The 12,505-nt window shown below is 31.0% G+C and overlaps 2 protein-coding genes across 2 annotated transcripts; both read left to right on the plus strand.

Annotated features, from left to right (window-relative positions):
• The first annotated feature begins 1,348 nt into the window (after positions 1-1,348).
• On the plus strand, positions 1,349-2,073 carry RpL38 (ribosomal protein L38). Its single transcript, XM_075310646.1, has 2 exons — positions 1,349-1,481; positions 1,558-2,073. The coding sequence occupies exon 2, from the start codon at positions 1,558-1,560 to the stop codon at positions 1,768-1,770; it is 213 nt and encodes a 70-aa protein (XP_075166761.1). The 5' UTR covers positions 1,349-1,481; the 3' UTR covers positions 1,771-2,073.
• Positions 2,074-5,473: 3,400 nt separating this feature from the next.
• Positions 5,474-9,767, plus strand: LOC142240930 (uncharacterized). The gene is made up of 2 exons (XM_075312676.1): positions 5,474-6,151; positions 8,966-9,767. The coding sequence occupies exons 1-2, from the start codon at positions 5,759-5,761 to the stop codon at positions 9,665-9,667; spliced, it is 1,095 nt and encodes a 364-aa protein (XP_075168791.1). The 5' UTR covers positions 5,474-5,758; the 3' UTR covers positions 9,668-9,767.
• Positions 9,768-12,505: the final 2,738 nt, after the last annotated feature.

The raw sequence follows: 12,505 nt of genomic DNA on the forward strand, positions 1-12,505 counted from the left end.
GAAATTAATTGATTAAAAAAAGTAACCGTGAAAATAAGCTGGTTTTCAGTTTGAAAACTGAACATAGTACTCAGCTTTATAGGAAAAGTAAAATTTTTTTAACAATAAATATTGGTTTGAGAGCAAACTTACACAAAGTGCTCAAAACTAAGCACGGGTGGTCATGAATACTTGCTAAGTCGCGTATTTTTTCTGGCTATATATTTATCTTTGAAGACGAATGCCCCATGAAATTTCTCGTAGAAGGAAATATTTTTTTAACATTTTGATGATTTCGCAAGAAAAACTTACTTAAGGGTTAAGTGTGGTATTAAGTTTGAGTTTAGTAGATAAAATCGAAAAAAGGCAGAATTTTTATGCAATTTTATTATAAATTGGTGGGGAATGTTCCAAAGTAACAATTGAAAGTTTATTTTCTTTGAAATAATTTATTACAGAAATTTAACCATGAGCAAATGACTATTTTAGCACGATAATGCGAACTTAATGCCGGCCTTTAAGTGAAAATTTATTATACCCCAATTCTATGGTGGGAGTATACAAATAACAACGTAACATGTTTAGAAAGTAAAATACTTATTTTAATGGATTTTTCAATAAATAAAATCAACTACTAAAATTTAATAAACTATGGCTTTATATTGCATTGCCGAAAAATATTGCAATTGCCGAAAAATGAAAAACAGTCATTTTTTGATAAAAATAAAAAATAGCAGCGGTAACCTAAAACTGCATCTGCATTTATGAGATAGAAATTGCTGAATTGTCTATATAATTTTTAATACGATGAGACTGATGAATCCTTCCCGTCAGTGAAAGTGTGTACTATGTTTGGTTTTCACAGTCGTTTCATTTTCGTCGTTACACTTTCAGCGTAATATAAATATAAAAATATTTACTCAATTGATTTCTACCCGTCAAATTGAGTAAATATAGTTTTAATTGCCTTCTTCTATAAATTATTGTATAAAATTAGACAAAACTATGTTTGTATTGATATATATTTTTACATTATAAGGTGGGTATTAAGATCGAGTTTAGCCGCTAAAAACGTCATTTTTTCACGATTACTTTTCTTTAATAATCCATTTTAAGGAATACAAACTTTGTGAAAATTTGCTCTGGGCTTTTCCCCATCAAGTTATAATAAAATTTGCAACAAATATGTATAATTTCATGCATTTTTACTGATTTAGTTTTCACTTTAGCGATTTTAGCGGCTAAACTCGAACTTAATACTCACCTATATCTAAAATTTCGCTGCGAATATGAAGATTATCGACATGAAAATTAGTAAGCGATCTATACGTATTGTTTATGCGTGGGACTAACTAAGTACTTTGACATAATTTGTTCAAATATGGCAACTCGTATTTGCAACTGCAGCCAACTTCGCGTTTCCTTTTCTCTTTCTTTCGAAACGTGGAAACGTCAATATTAGTTGATTTCCTCGTATTTTTTTACAAAAGAAATATTTCACTGTAAGTTTTCTTCTTCCATTCATATGCGTGGAAATGTGAATGTATGATTAATGTCCTTCACACATTGCTATTCCAGATGCCCCGTGAAATCAAAGAAGTTAAAGATTTTCTCAACAAGGCTCGCCGTGCTGATGCCCGTGCCGTCAAAATAAAGAAGAACCCCAGCAATACCAAGTTCAAGATTCGCTGCTCTCGTTTCTTGTACACTTTGGTTGTGCATGACAAGGAGAAGGCCGAGAAAATCAAGCAATCTCTTCCTCCAGGCTTGCAAGTTAAGGAAGTCAAGTAAATCCGCTTGACAATCGTAGATTTATATATTCTTGATTTGCTGTTTAAAAAAATTGAAGCAACGGACGGACATTTTTTGTCTGTCTAGAAGGAGGTGGAATGTATAGACGAATATGGCGGTATAACAAACTAGGGAATACAATTACGATATTGATAAGAAGATGGATGTTTTTGACTCAGTATTGCAGTTGACAAGAAAACAAAACAATTAACAAAACCCAATTGGCTCCTAGTTTTGTTTGCCGAAATTTTGTAAAAAAAACATTCTTTATTAAAATACAACAATGTTGTAAAAATAAAAAAATGTGAAATGTGTATTTTTTAATATGGTGCAAAAGTGATTTGTTTATAAATATTTTACATACGTTTCTATACCAATGAATGACAACAACAACAAAAACTTTGCCGGTGATGGTCGTTAAGTAATAAATAGCTCCGCATGAATTGTTACAAATGTATGAGTTAAAGACTGCCAACATCTACACACTAATTATACTATTTTACTATTTGCTGTACCCATGTCCAATTTTGCAATTGTTGTGTCCCACCAGTACATCTTCATCAAAGGCTAGGTTTTTTGGTTATTCTCGGCTTTTGACATTTACGAAGGTAGCCCTATAATATTTTGGACCAAAAATAGACTTTTTGAAAAGTGGCAAATTTTTAAAATAACATTCTTTTAACTCGATGAACTTAGCTCAGTGATGCTAAATTTTGGAAAAGTCGAAATTTTGGCTTTATAAAATTCGCGACATTCGGTGAATTTTAAGCGTGGTTAGGTTTGCAAGCAAACCGATATTTTATGCGCACTAACTATGTAAAGTTTAAGCATCACTTGCAGAGAAACTATATTTTTTTTTCTAAAGGTGAGTTTAGCCACTCATTCCATTTTCAAAAATATAAACTTTATTATAAGTTTCCCCATCAAGTTATAACAAAATTTGCATCAAAGAGGTTTAGCTTTATACTTCTTTTTACTGATTTATTTTTAATTTTAGTGGCAAAACTCGAACTTAGTACCCACATTAAAGGTCAGTACTTCGCTTTTCGCATCACTTTATTAAAATAGTTCAATATAAAGCAGATAAATTAACTGAATTGATGCAGTTTTTTGTTCCTCTCGATTTGGGGAAGACTGCAGGAAAATGTTTTCATTTATAATTTTATTTATTTCAGGAAGAATAATCGCGAAAACATAGTGATTTCCAACTCGAAAACCGAACATAGTACCCACCTTAACGCAGAAAAAATACCACAAACATATTTCTAACTAAAAAGTTGATTGAAGTTCAAAATTATCAATTAATAAATTAATTCATACAATTAACTTTTTAATTAAACTCGGAAGACTAATAATAAGACTCGGAAGACCTCACTATGGACATATTTGTCATCTTGCCTATATATTCCATATGTCAGTTAGTATCTTAACTGCTGAAAATTGTTCAGTTAAAATTAACCGTAGAGAAGATACTTGCCTAATGGAGCTTCATGAAAATGGACGTAAGTCAGTTAAAAAAGCAATGAACATTTTAATTAAAAAATTATTTCAAACAATCAATCAAACTAAAAACACAATCAATCCAGAATGTAATTGATTGCCTTTAATAGCTGCCTTTTTTAATTGAAAAAAAAAAAAATTGCGATTGCTAAATTTTTTATGTGAATAACCAACTATTTTTTTATTATAATACGTGCCCAGTATTTAAGCTTTTCGTCTATATCGTTTGTAATGATATAGATAGTCCCATTCCAATTGGCAATCGTCGTCATTTTCGCAGTTCTTTGTTATTTTTATTGTCATTATCAGATTTTGTTTCACAATTTTTAGAGAAATAAGTTTTGCCATGATAAAACGAATTTCTCTTACTGTTGGATGTGTGTTATTTTCGCCAATTATCGCCGCAACTATGAAAACACATTATCCAATGTGCCCTAAGGCAATTTCTCAAGCCGTATAAAATTAATGTCTGTGCTCTTCTAAAATATCCGATGGCAGTTCAATCATCTTGCAAATGTTTTTGAAATCTGCTAGGCAAATGATCTGTTTATTCCGATATTTTATTGAGCTCATATATTTAATGCCGTCTTGCAGTATTTCATTTTTTTATGATGTCTGCGTATTCGATAAATTGTTGGGGTTTCGAAAGTATGCCCTTATTAATTTTTCACTTCGTATATTAAAAAAAAATATATTAAAATTTTTGTGTTGTTGATGCTGGTCGGTCCAACAAGTCCGAATCTATTCAGTCTGTATTGCGGAAGCCATAGTGTTACTCAGTAATTGGGTAGATATGGACATTTGTTTTCCAAAATTTCGGATAAACATATTTGTACGTTATTTTTGAACACATTTTGAAATTAATCTTTTGTTTCATATCCAGTTGATATAAATTTGTTTTTATACTTTCGATTAAATTGGGAAAATCATACGATTTATGTATTTTTCTTCCATTATGTACGAAAGACATGGGACACAAACGTTTAAAAGGGGCATACTTATTTGATTCTGACCAGAACTAATTGCCTTCACATTAAGATCAATTTCACACCAACTCTGTTTTGAAATAAGTTTTCGAGTTTTTGTTGCTATCCAGATTTGTGGATCGTTTTCCCTGACCAAAATCTTCAATACCATCAACAATATCTTCTGGGACTTTGTATTCCAACATCTGTTTTTCACTTCGTCTAAAAGTGTGGTAAGGAAAATATATTGCCTTTTTAAATTAGCTACAATTGATGGACTTATGCCTGGCTTTACAGATTCTATTTGCGTATGTGGATGGATGTGGAAGTCTTGAAGGAACATATCGTAGCATTTATTACATGGCATAAAAAACTTCCTCATTGTACTTTTTATTTGAATCGACGATTAGACTAGCAAAATAAATTGCATTTGGGCTTGTGTTCGGATGTGTGATTACTTATATTTAAGAAATTTCTTCCAAATTAGCGAAAATTCTGCTTTGATCTCGTTTATTTTGATGGAATTCTTAATGTGGCATGTGTAAAAACATATTGGCTCGTCTATGATTTTATCATAACAAGTGATCGTTTGCCATTTCTAAAGTTGTAGCCATGAATTTGGATGAATTTGCATTTTCAGATGTCTAAGCTACAGAGTCCACTGTTGGTAATTGTACCGGTGATAAAATGTCCTCTAAAAAGTCAGATACTGGTCATTTCCATCCGTAATCAAATTTGGGAGTTACGACAAAAGTTGCCATGATGTCTTTATTTTTCAAGTTCTGGGACATTTTAACTGCAAATACAATTAAGTAGTTATAAGTATACCCTCAAACAAATAATGCTTTAAAGCCAGTTTACCTCTTTATTAGTTCATGGACATTGTAAGATTTTAGTAAAAATGTCCCCAATGTAAATAATTTTTGGCGAAGAATAACTTGCATCACCTCCTACGTTCAATGACTTGTTTGGAAGTATTCTTTCCCATTTCAAACATTCCAACATCTACCGTCTGATTTAAATTTTTCTCTCATGAAATAACAACATGTAACATCTACATAATCTAAACAAAACCACCATTAACAAAAATTTGGTCGAAAACCTATATTGTTCGCACTTATTATCCTGTTTATTTTCATAATTAATTCATTATGTTTGCAGTTCGTTTAATAATTCAATAAATAAATAAAATAACTTTTGATAATAAATATCAAATCTGACGATCAAAATCGAAATACGTTACACTATACTGAAATTGCATGCTAGAGAAATTACATCATTTACTTGCCATATTTTAAATCATATGTTTTGAACAAAAATGTGGCAATGCTGTTTTCAACCCAACGCCAATGTGACATGCTATAGAAAATGTCGCAAAACAAATACCATACCAAGCCACAATAAAAACAACTTGTAGCAAGAATAAAAAAGACACAAATCGCATTAAATATTTAATTTAAAAACAATTTACTCCACAAAATAACCAAAGTATTTTACCAGTATCTGCGAAATTGATAATAGTTATGTCAAAAACGGGAACTGCTTGGTCAAGAGATAAAATTAATCAACTCATTGAGTTGTATAGAAAACATGAATGCCTATGGAATCATTGGCATGAATCCTACAAAAATAAGGACAAACGTAATCGAGCCATTGATGAGATTTGTAGCACTTTGCGAATATCCAAATTCGATTTTGGAAAGAAGATTCATAATCTAAGGAATCAATTTAATACAGAAATGAAGAAATGGGAGCAAAGAATGGTGGAAGCGGGTGGTGGCGAAACAGCTGGTGTAGATGAAAAAGGCACGACAATTCGTTGTAAATGGGTTCACTTTGAGTCACTTCTCTTTTTGCGTAATGTAATAGAACCACGACCTGGAGGATATCAAAGTTCATCATACCATCCCCATAAGGTAATTAACAATTATTAGTTATGCTCATATTTTCCTACTCAAGATTATTTTTGGGAAGCAACTGGAGTTTAGTAGCCAATCGCTGGATTGGATAATGCGTCCACCCGGGATAGCAATTGATTTTGGAATATGGACCATCCTATTTGAAGAAACATATTGGTTTGTTAAGATACTGGCCATTAGAATAGTTTTTAAATCGTCCTAAAACCTTGCATGTCGTATGGATACTTTACAAAATGGGCCACCACAAGACATCTTCAACCAGATATAAAACTTATTTGATGTATCCACTATAACCCGTCCTAAATCCAAGCATGTCGTATGGATACTTTACGAAATGGGCCACCATAAGGGATCTTCTACCAGATATTGGATTTATCAGATTCCAATTCCATTGGAATATGTAAAGTATTTCCTAGTTCTGTGGCCAGGTACTATTAATGAAAATTGAACTGCTCAACTCTTTGTACAGTCTTCTGCAGTTTTCGAACTGAGGGTAACAGATTCCAAAGAATGTTATTGCAGGAAGACCGTCAGAGTAAATATGTTAGTTTTTAATGGGTCGTTGCCGAGTTTTGGCTAGTTTGCCAAAACTATTGACGAGTTTCCCAAAACTATTGGCGTTAAGTATAATGAATACTACAAGAACTGTCATTATGCGAAGGAAAAAGAATCAATTAAACACCTGTTGTGTGAGTGTTCTGCATTTTGGTGAAAGACGTAAGCGAATTTTAGGGGCACATAGCTTAAGATTACTTAAGAACCTGGAAAATGTTACCATAAACCGTCTGCTAATGTTTTTGGAACAATCAGGTTGGTTAAACAGTAGGAAATAATCGGATGGGTTCAACGATAAAAAAATGAGCCTATATGTAATAGGTATTTTTAGCTAATGTGGTATCACAATGGATATGGAAAGGTCTAAGTGAGCCTGAAATAAATTGGGCTACCACTTTAACCTAACCTAACATAATGTACAACTTTTTGTCCAATGTAACTCAGATATACGATTATATTGAAGATTTTACCAAAAATCTACCAACGTATTTTGAAAATTTTATTTCTATAGAAAATTTTGTCAAAATTTTATTTCTATAGAAATTTCTCTCAAAATTTTATTTCTATAGAAAATTTTGTAAAAAAATTATTTCTATAGAAAATTTTGTCAAAATTTTATTTCTATAGAAAATTTTGTCAAAATTTCATTTCTATAGAATATTTTGTCAACATTTTATTTCTATAGAAAGTTTTGTCAACATTTTATTTCTATCGAAAAATTTGTCAAAATTTTATTTTTATCGAAAAATTTGTCAAAATTTTATTTCTATAGGAAATTTTGTCAAAATTTTATTTTTGTAGAAAATTTTGTCAAAATTTTATTTCTATAGAAAATTTGCTCAAAATTTTATTTCATTTCATGTTAGCCTTATACCGAAACAGGCAATTGACGTCCAAATGCATTATATCTAATTATACAATTATTTTTCGAGCTTTATGGACAGATATAGATTAAGGAACATGGTTAATAGAGCCATTGAAAAGAAAACGCCAGATACAAATCTATACACGCCTGAACTGCACATGTTTTGGTTCGGGCGAATGAACCTTTCCACAGCCTTTAGTATAGATCTGGCTGGGAGAGATAACTCAATTTTGGGTCCTTTATGCTAACTCCTTATGGAGAAAACATTTGGGAAATTTACATAGTAATGCAACAACACGAAATTTATTTTTAGAAAGCTAATTTGTTAGAATTCACCTAAGTGGTGAACAGTCGAACAATGCTTATTGTTTCTACAGTCAACTCTACATGTGACAATTTACAGAAACTGGTTTCCAGGATACAACAACAAATTCTAACGCGTACATTAGTCGTGTTTTTCCTAGTTTTACGACGGGCTCATCGTTGCTTATTATATTTCATGTTAGCCTGATACCGAAACAGGCAATTGACGTCCAAATGCACAATAAGCATTGTTCGACTGTTCACCACTTAGGTGAATTCTAACAAATTAGCTTTCTAAAAATAAATTTCGTGTTGTTGCATTACTATGTAACAAAACGAAATAAAAATAAAGATTAAGGGACTTGTAAGTTATATGAAAAGATGATGTACAGTGGGAGAAAAGATGATTCAATTTGTAAGAGGAAATTTCCCAAATGTTTTCTCCATAAGGAGTTAGCATAAAGGGCCCAAAATTGAGTTATCTCTCCCAGCCAGATCTATACTAAAGGCTGTGGAAAGGTTCATTCGCCCGAACCGAAACATGTACAGTTCAGGCGTGTATAGATTTGTATCTGGCGTTTTCTTTTCAATGGCTCTATTAACCATGTTCCTTAATCTATATCTGTCCATAAAGCTCGAAAAATAATTGTACAATTAGATAAAATTTTATTTCTATAGACAATTTTCTCAAAATTTTATTTCTATAGAAAATTTTCTCAAAATTTTATCTCTATAGAAAATTTTCTCAAAATTTTATTTCTATAGAAAATTTTCTCAAAATTTTATTTCTATACAAAATTTCGTCAAAATTTTATTTCTATACAAAATTTCGTCAAAATTTTATTTCTATAGAAAATTTTCTAAAAATTTTATTTCTATAGACAATTTTCTCAAAATTTTATTTCTATAGAAAATTTTGTCAAAATTTTATTTCTATAGAAAATTTTCTCAAAATTTTATTTCTATAGTTGGAGAGGAAAATCTACCAAAACATCAAGAATTCTACCAATTTACCAGTGAAAAATCTACAATTTTTGGTATAACTTATTTATTTATTTAACTAACTCAAAATTTCGTTCTCTTTTTAGAAAATGCGATTAAAATTTGACTACAACAGCTCGGAAGATGACGTCAATATTACTATGATATCAGCTCCTAACACTAATTGTAATGATGATATTTCTTCGAATTACCAATATGAAGATCAAAATGAAGACGCGCCAACCGCTGAGGACTACCAACAATTTGAAAATGAAATAAATGAAGTGGTAGGTGGCCAATCAACAGTTCGAGAGGATACCATCGATCAAAAATATATACCAAACTCAATACAGCAACAAATCTGTATCGCCAAACCTGTTCAGAATCAAAAAAAGATATCACAAAATTGCTCCAAAAACTCCATACATGTTCCCCCATCCAGCTATGCTGAAATCGTTAATCTTAGCCACCATGATAATACATCCTCCACAGTTGAAATCAATGCAAATGATGTAGCGAATAATAATGCGACATTGATATCATCTTCAAATACCCTCACGACAACAGTCCCTTCATTAGCTAGCACATCAGTTAGTAATACTCCGGCCATTGGATCTATAATATGTAGTAGTTCCAACACAAATACTTCATTGTCTCACCATATTACGGCACGTGATCAATGGGACTCCTTTGGAGAATTGGTAGCAACAGAGTTTCGAAATTTAAATTCTGACTTATCACGAAAAAAATTAAAACGTAAAATTATGCAGGCTATGCTGGAAGTGGGTGAAGAGGATGATGATTTATAATTCTTGGGAGTTCGCTTTCGAATTCTTAGATTTATTGGAATAAACATAAAGATATACCTGATCAAAATAAATAGACAAAATTTGAATCAAACCTTTAAAACCGAAATGAATTTGGCAAACGAACAATTGCAAAGATATGTGTGTCTTTGAAAAAAGTATTCTTAGCTCCTATTTTCATTCAAATATCAATTAGGAACTTAGCTTAATTAAATTAAAGTTAGCCGGAGATAAGATATCTGTAATTTACTTCCAGTTAAACCCTAACTGAGCTGTATGAAAATGACCTTAACCCCCATTTTCAGGAAGCTCCGTTAGTGCTACATTAGCTAACGAACTTTTAAACCGTACTATGGACATGTCTGTCATCATGTCTATATATTCCATATGTCAGTTACGAACTTAACTGCTAAAAAAATTTCAGTTAAAGTTAACCGGAGAGAAGATATTTCGATTTTACTTTCTGTTAACTGGGAGTTACAGTCTAACGGAGATACATGAAAATGGCCGTAATAAGGGTAAGTAAAACTAGTCAATTCATTCGAAAAGTGCATAAGTAGATGGGAAATTAAAATGGTAAGTATTAAACAGTTGTAAAAAATATATAATTTAATTGGATGACACTTAATTCTCAGCCTACTGAGACATCGCCTTTTGCTTTGCGAAATCCACCAAACAATCGTTCCAATTTGAAATTGTTTAAGAAAACAAGAAGGCTTGGATATTCTGCTAAAAACTCAGAAAAAGACATTTCAAACTTTACCTTCCAACATGGGGAAAACAATTTTGCCCCATACTCGGTTTAACTCAGTGGCAGCGACGCGCATTCATGTATTTGCAAAATTTCCTATAGACATTTTTTTCAAAATAAAATTTTGAAAAATGTTTCTATGAAAATTAAAGTTTTGTTGTTTTTTTATTTCAGCTTAAAACCATGCATTGACTAAACTAAATTTTTGCTTAACCAACAGAGGAAAGGATGTTTGTCAAATTTATTTGGGCAAAGCCCCATAGACTGCAAGATGGTTGGATGGACGCACGTTTCGGAATTTTTTGACAAAATTCCCAATAGAAATGAAATTTTGACAAAATTTTCTATAGAAATAAAATTTTGACAAAATTTTCTGTGGAAATAAAATTTTGACAAAATTTTCTGTGGAAATAATATTTTGACCAAATATTCTATAGAAATAAAATTTTGACAAAATTTTCTATAGATATAAAATGTTGACAAAATTTCTATAGAAGTAAAATTTTGACAAAATTTTCGATAGAAGTAGAATTTTGACAAAATTTTCTATAGAAGTATAATTTTGACAAAATTTTGTATGGAAGTAAAATTTTGACAAAATTTTCTTTAGAAGTAAAATTTTGACAAAATTTTCTATAGAAGTAAAATTTTGACAAATAATTCTATAGAAGTAAAATTTTGACAAAATTTTCTATAGAAATTAAATTTTTACAAATTTTTCTAATAAAATAAAATTTTGACAAAAATTTCTATAGATATAAAATTTTGACAACATTTTCTATAAATATACACATTTTCTATAAACTTAAAAATTTTAATTTTTGTTTTAGGCTATATTATCAAAGTTTCAAGGTATATAAATAAATTGTCGCTATTAGAATTGATCAAAAAATAATAACAAACACTTAAATAAAACAAAAATAAAACACTTTTTTGAAGAAATATTTTTTCCCATAATGGCCACAAAATTTGATCGAACTCGGCAAAACAAGATTTTTTTATTTTGATAGTTTTTTGTCAAAATTTTATTTCTTTCATTCGTTTTATTTTATTATTGTTGGTTTTGTTATTTAATCATTGTTGTTGTTTTTTTGATTTCAGCTTAAAACCACGCATTGACTAAAAAACAAGTGTAGCTTAACCAACAGAGGAAAAGAATGTTTGTCAAATTTATTTGGGCAAAGACCTATAGACTGCAAGATGGTTGGATGGACGCACGTTTCAAAATTACCACATTCTTCATCAGCATCCTCTGCTTGCAGCAAAACTATCAAGCAATTATCAGAATAAATTCAGGCAGTTCATTAAACCCAACAATGAACCACACTTGAACCTTCCGAAAACAGGTTTTACATGATAGCCGGCTTATGCCGAAATAAATTCGTACAAACATATCTCTTTTCCTTTGCCACCGTCAAATCATCGATTTGAGTGCAGTTGGCTGGGTTTTGGATGTAAATTAAAAAATTCTGTGATATTTTGTCAAATGGATTCTAACGCTTGTCGCAAACGTTTGACCTCAAATATTTTCAAAAATTCACAATTTTTTCAGATTGGATTTAGCATTTTTTCGACAAAATTTAAATGATTTCTACCATTTTATGAATTCTTACTCTGTTTTTAACCTATTTGAAACAAAAAAGTTAAAATTACCCATTACAAGTATGAAAAAACCAAGACATAAAAAATTGAATTAAAAGAACTTCCTGGGTAGTTAAAATAAAGAACATCATTGGGAGTGCATCTTCTGAAAGTGCTTTTAAAGTTGTGCCTTTGGAAGAACTTCCAAATTTTTTGCTGGGTTCTTTATTTAACCAAGGTAAAGAATAGAGCTAATAAAATGAGAGGAATAATACCTGAGAATCGGGGATATATATACTTATGAACCGATATGGTCAAACTTTTGTAAGGTAGCTAGAGTACGGGTACTGCCACCACATGTCTAATATTAACCCGATCGGATGGAAACTGTCGATTGAAGTCGAAAGCTCAAGAACCGAGGATCGGTTTATATGGCCCAAGATGGTCCATTTGCAATACCATCCGATTTACCTCAATAATCACTACTTGTGCAAAGTTTCAAAGCGGTA

The sequence above is a fragment of the Haematobia irritans genome, chromosome 5, assembly GCF_050003625.1.
Source record: "Haematobia irritans isolate KBUSLIRL chromosome 5, ASM5000362v1, whole genome shotgun sequence".
In the NCBI taxonomy this organism is placed as follows: domain Eukaryota; kingdom Metazoa; phylum Arthropoda; class Insecta; order Diptera; family Muscidae; genus Haematobia; species Haematobia irritans.

Excerpts from the sequence above, each read along its gene's own strand:
- LOC142240930 (XM_075312676.1), top strand. The coding sequence starts at position 5,759 with ATGTCAAAAACGGGAACTGCTTGGTCAAGAGATAAAATTAATCAACTC. Across the intron at positions 6,152-8,965 it reads CATCATACCATCCCCATAAG|AAAATGCGATTAAAATTTGA; the intron begins GTAATTAACAAT and ends TTCTCTTTTTAG.
- RpL38 (XM_075310646.1), top strand. The coding sequence starts at position 1,558 with ATGCCCCGTGAAATCAAAGAAGTTAAAGATTTTCTCAACAAGGCTCGC.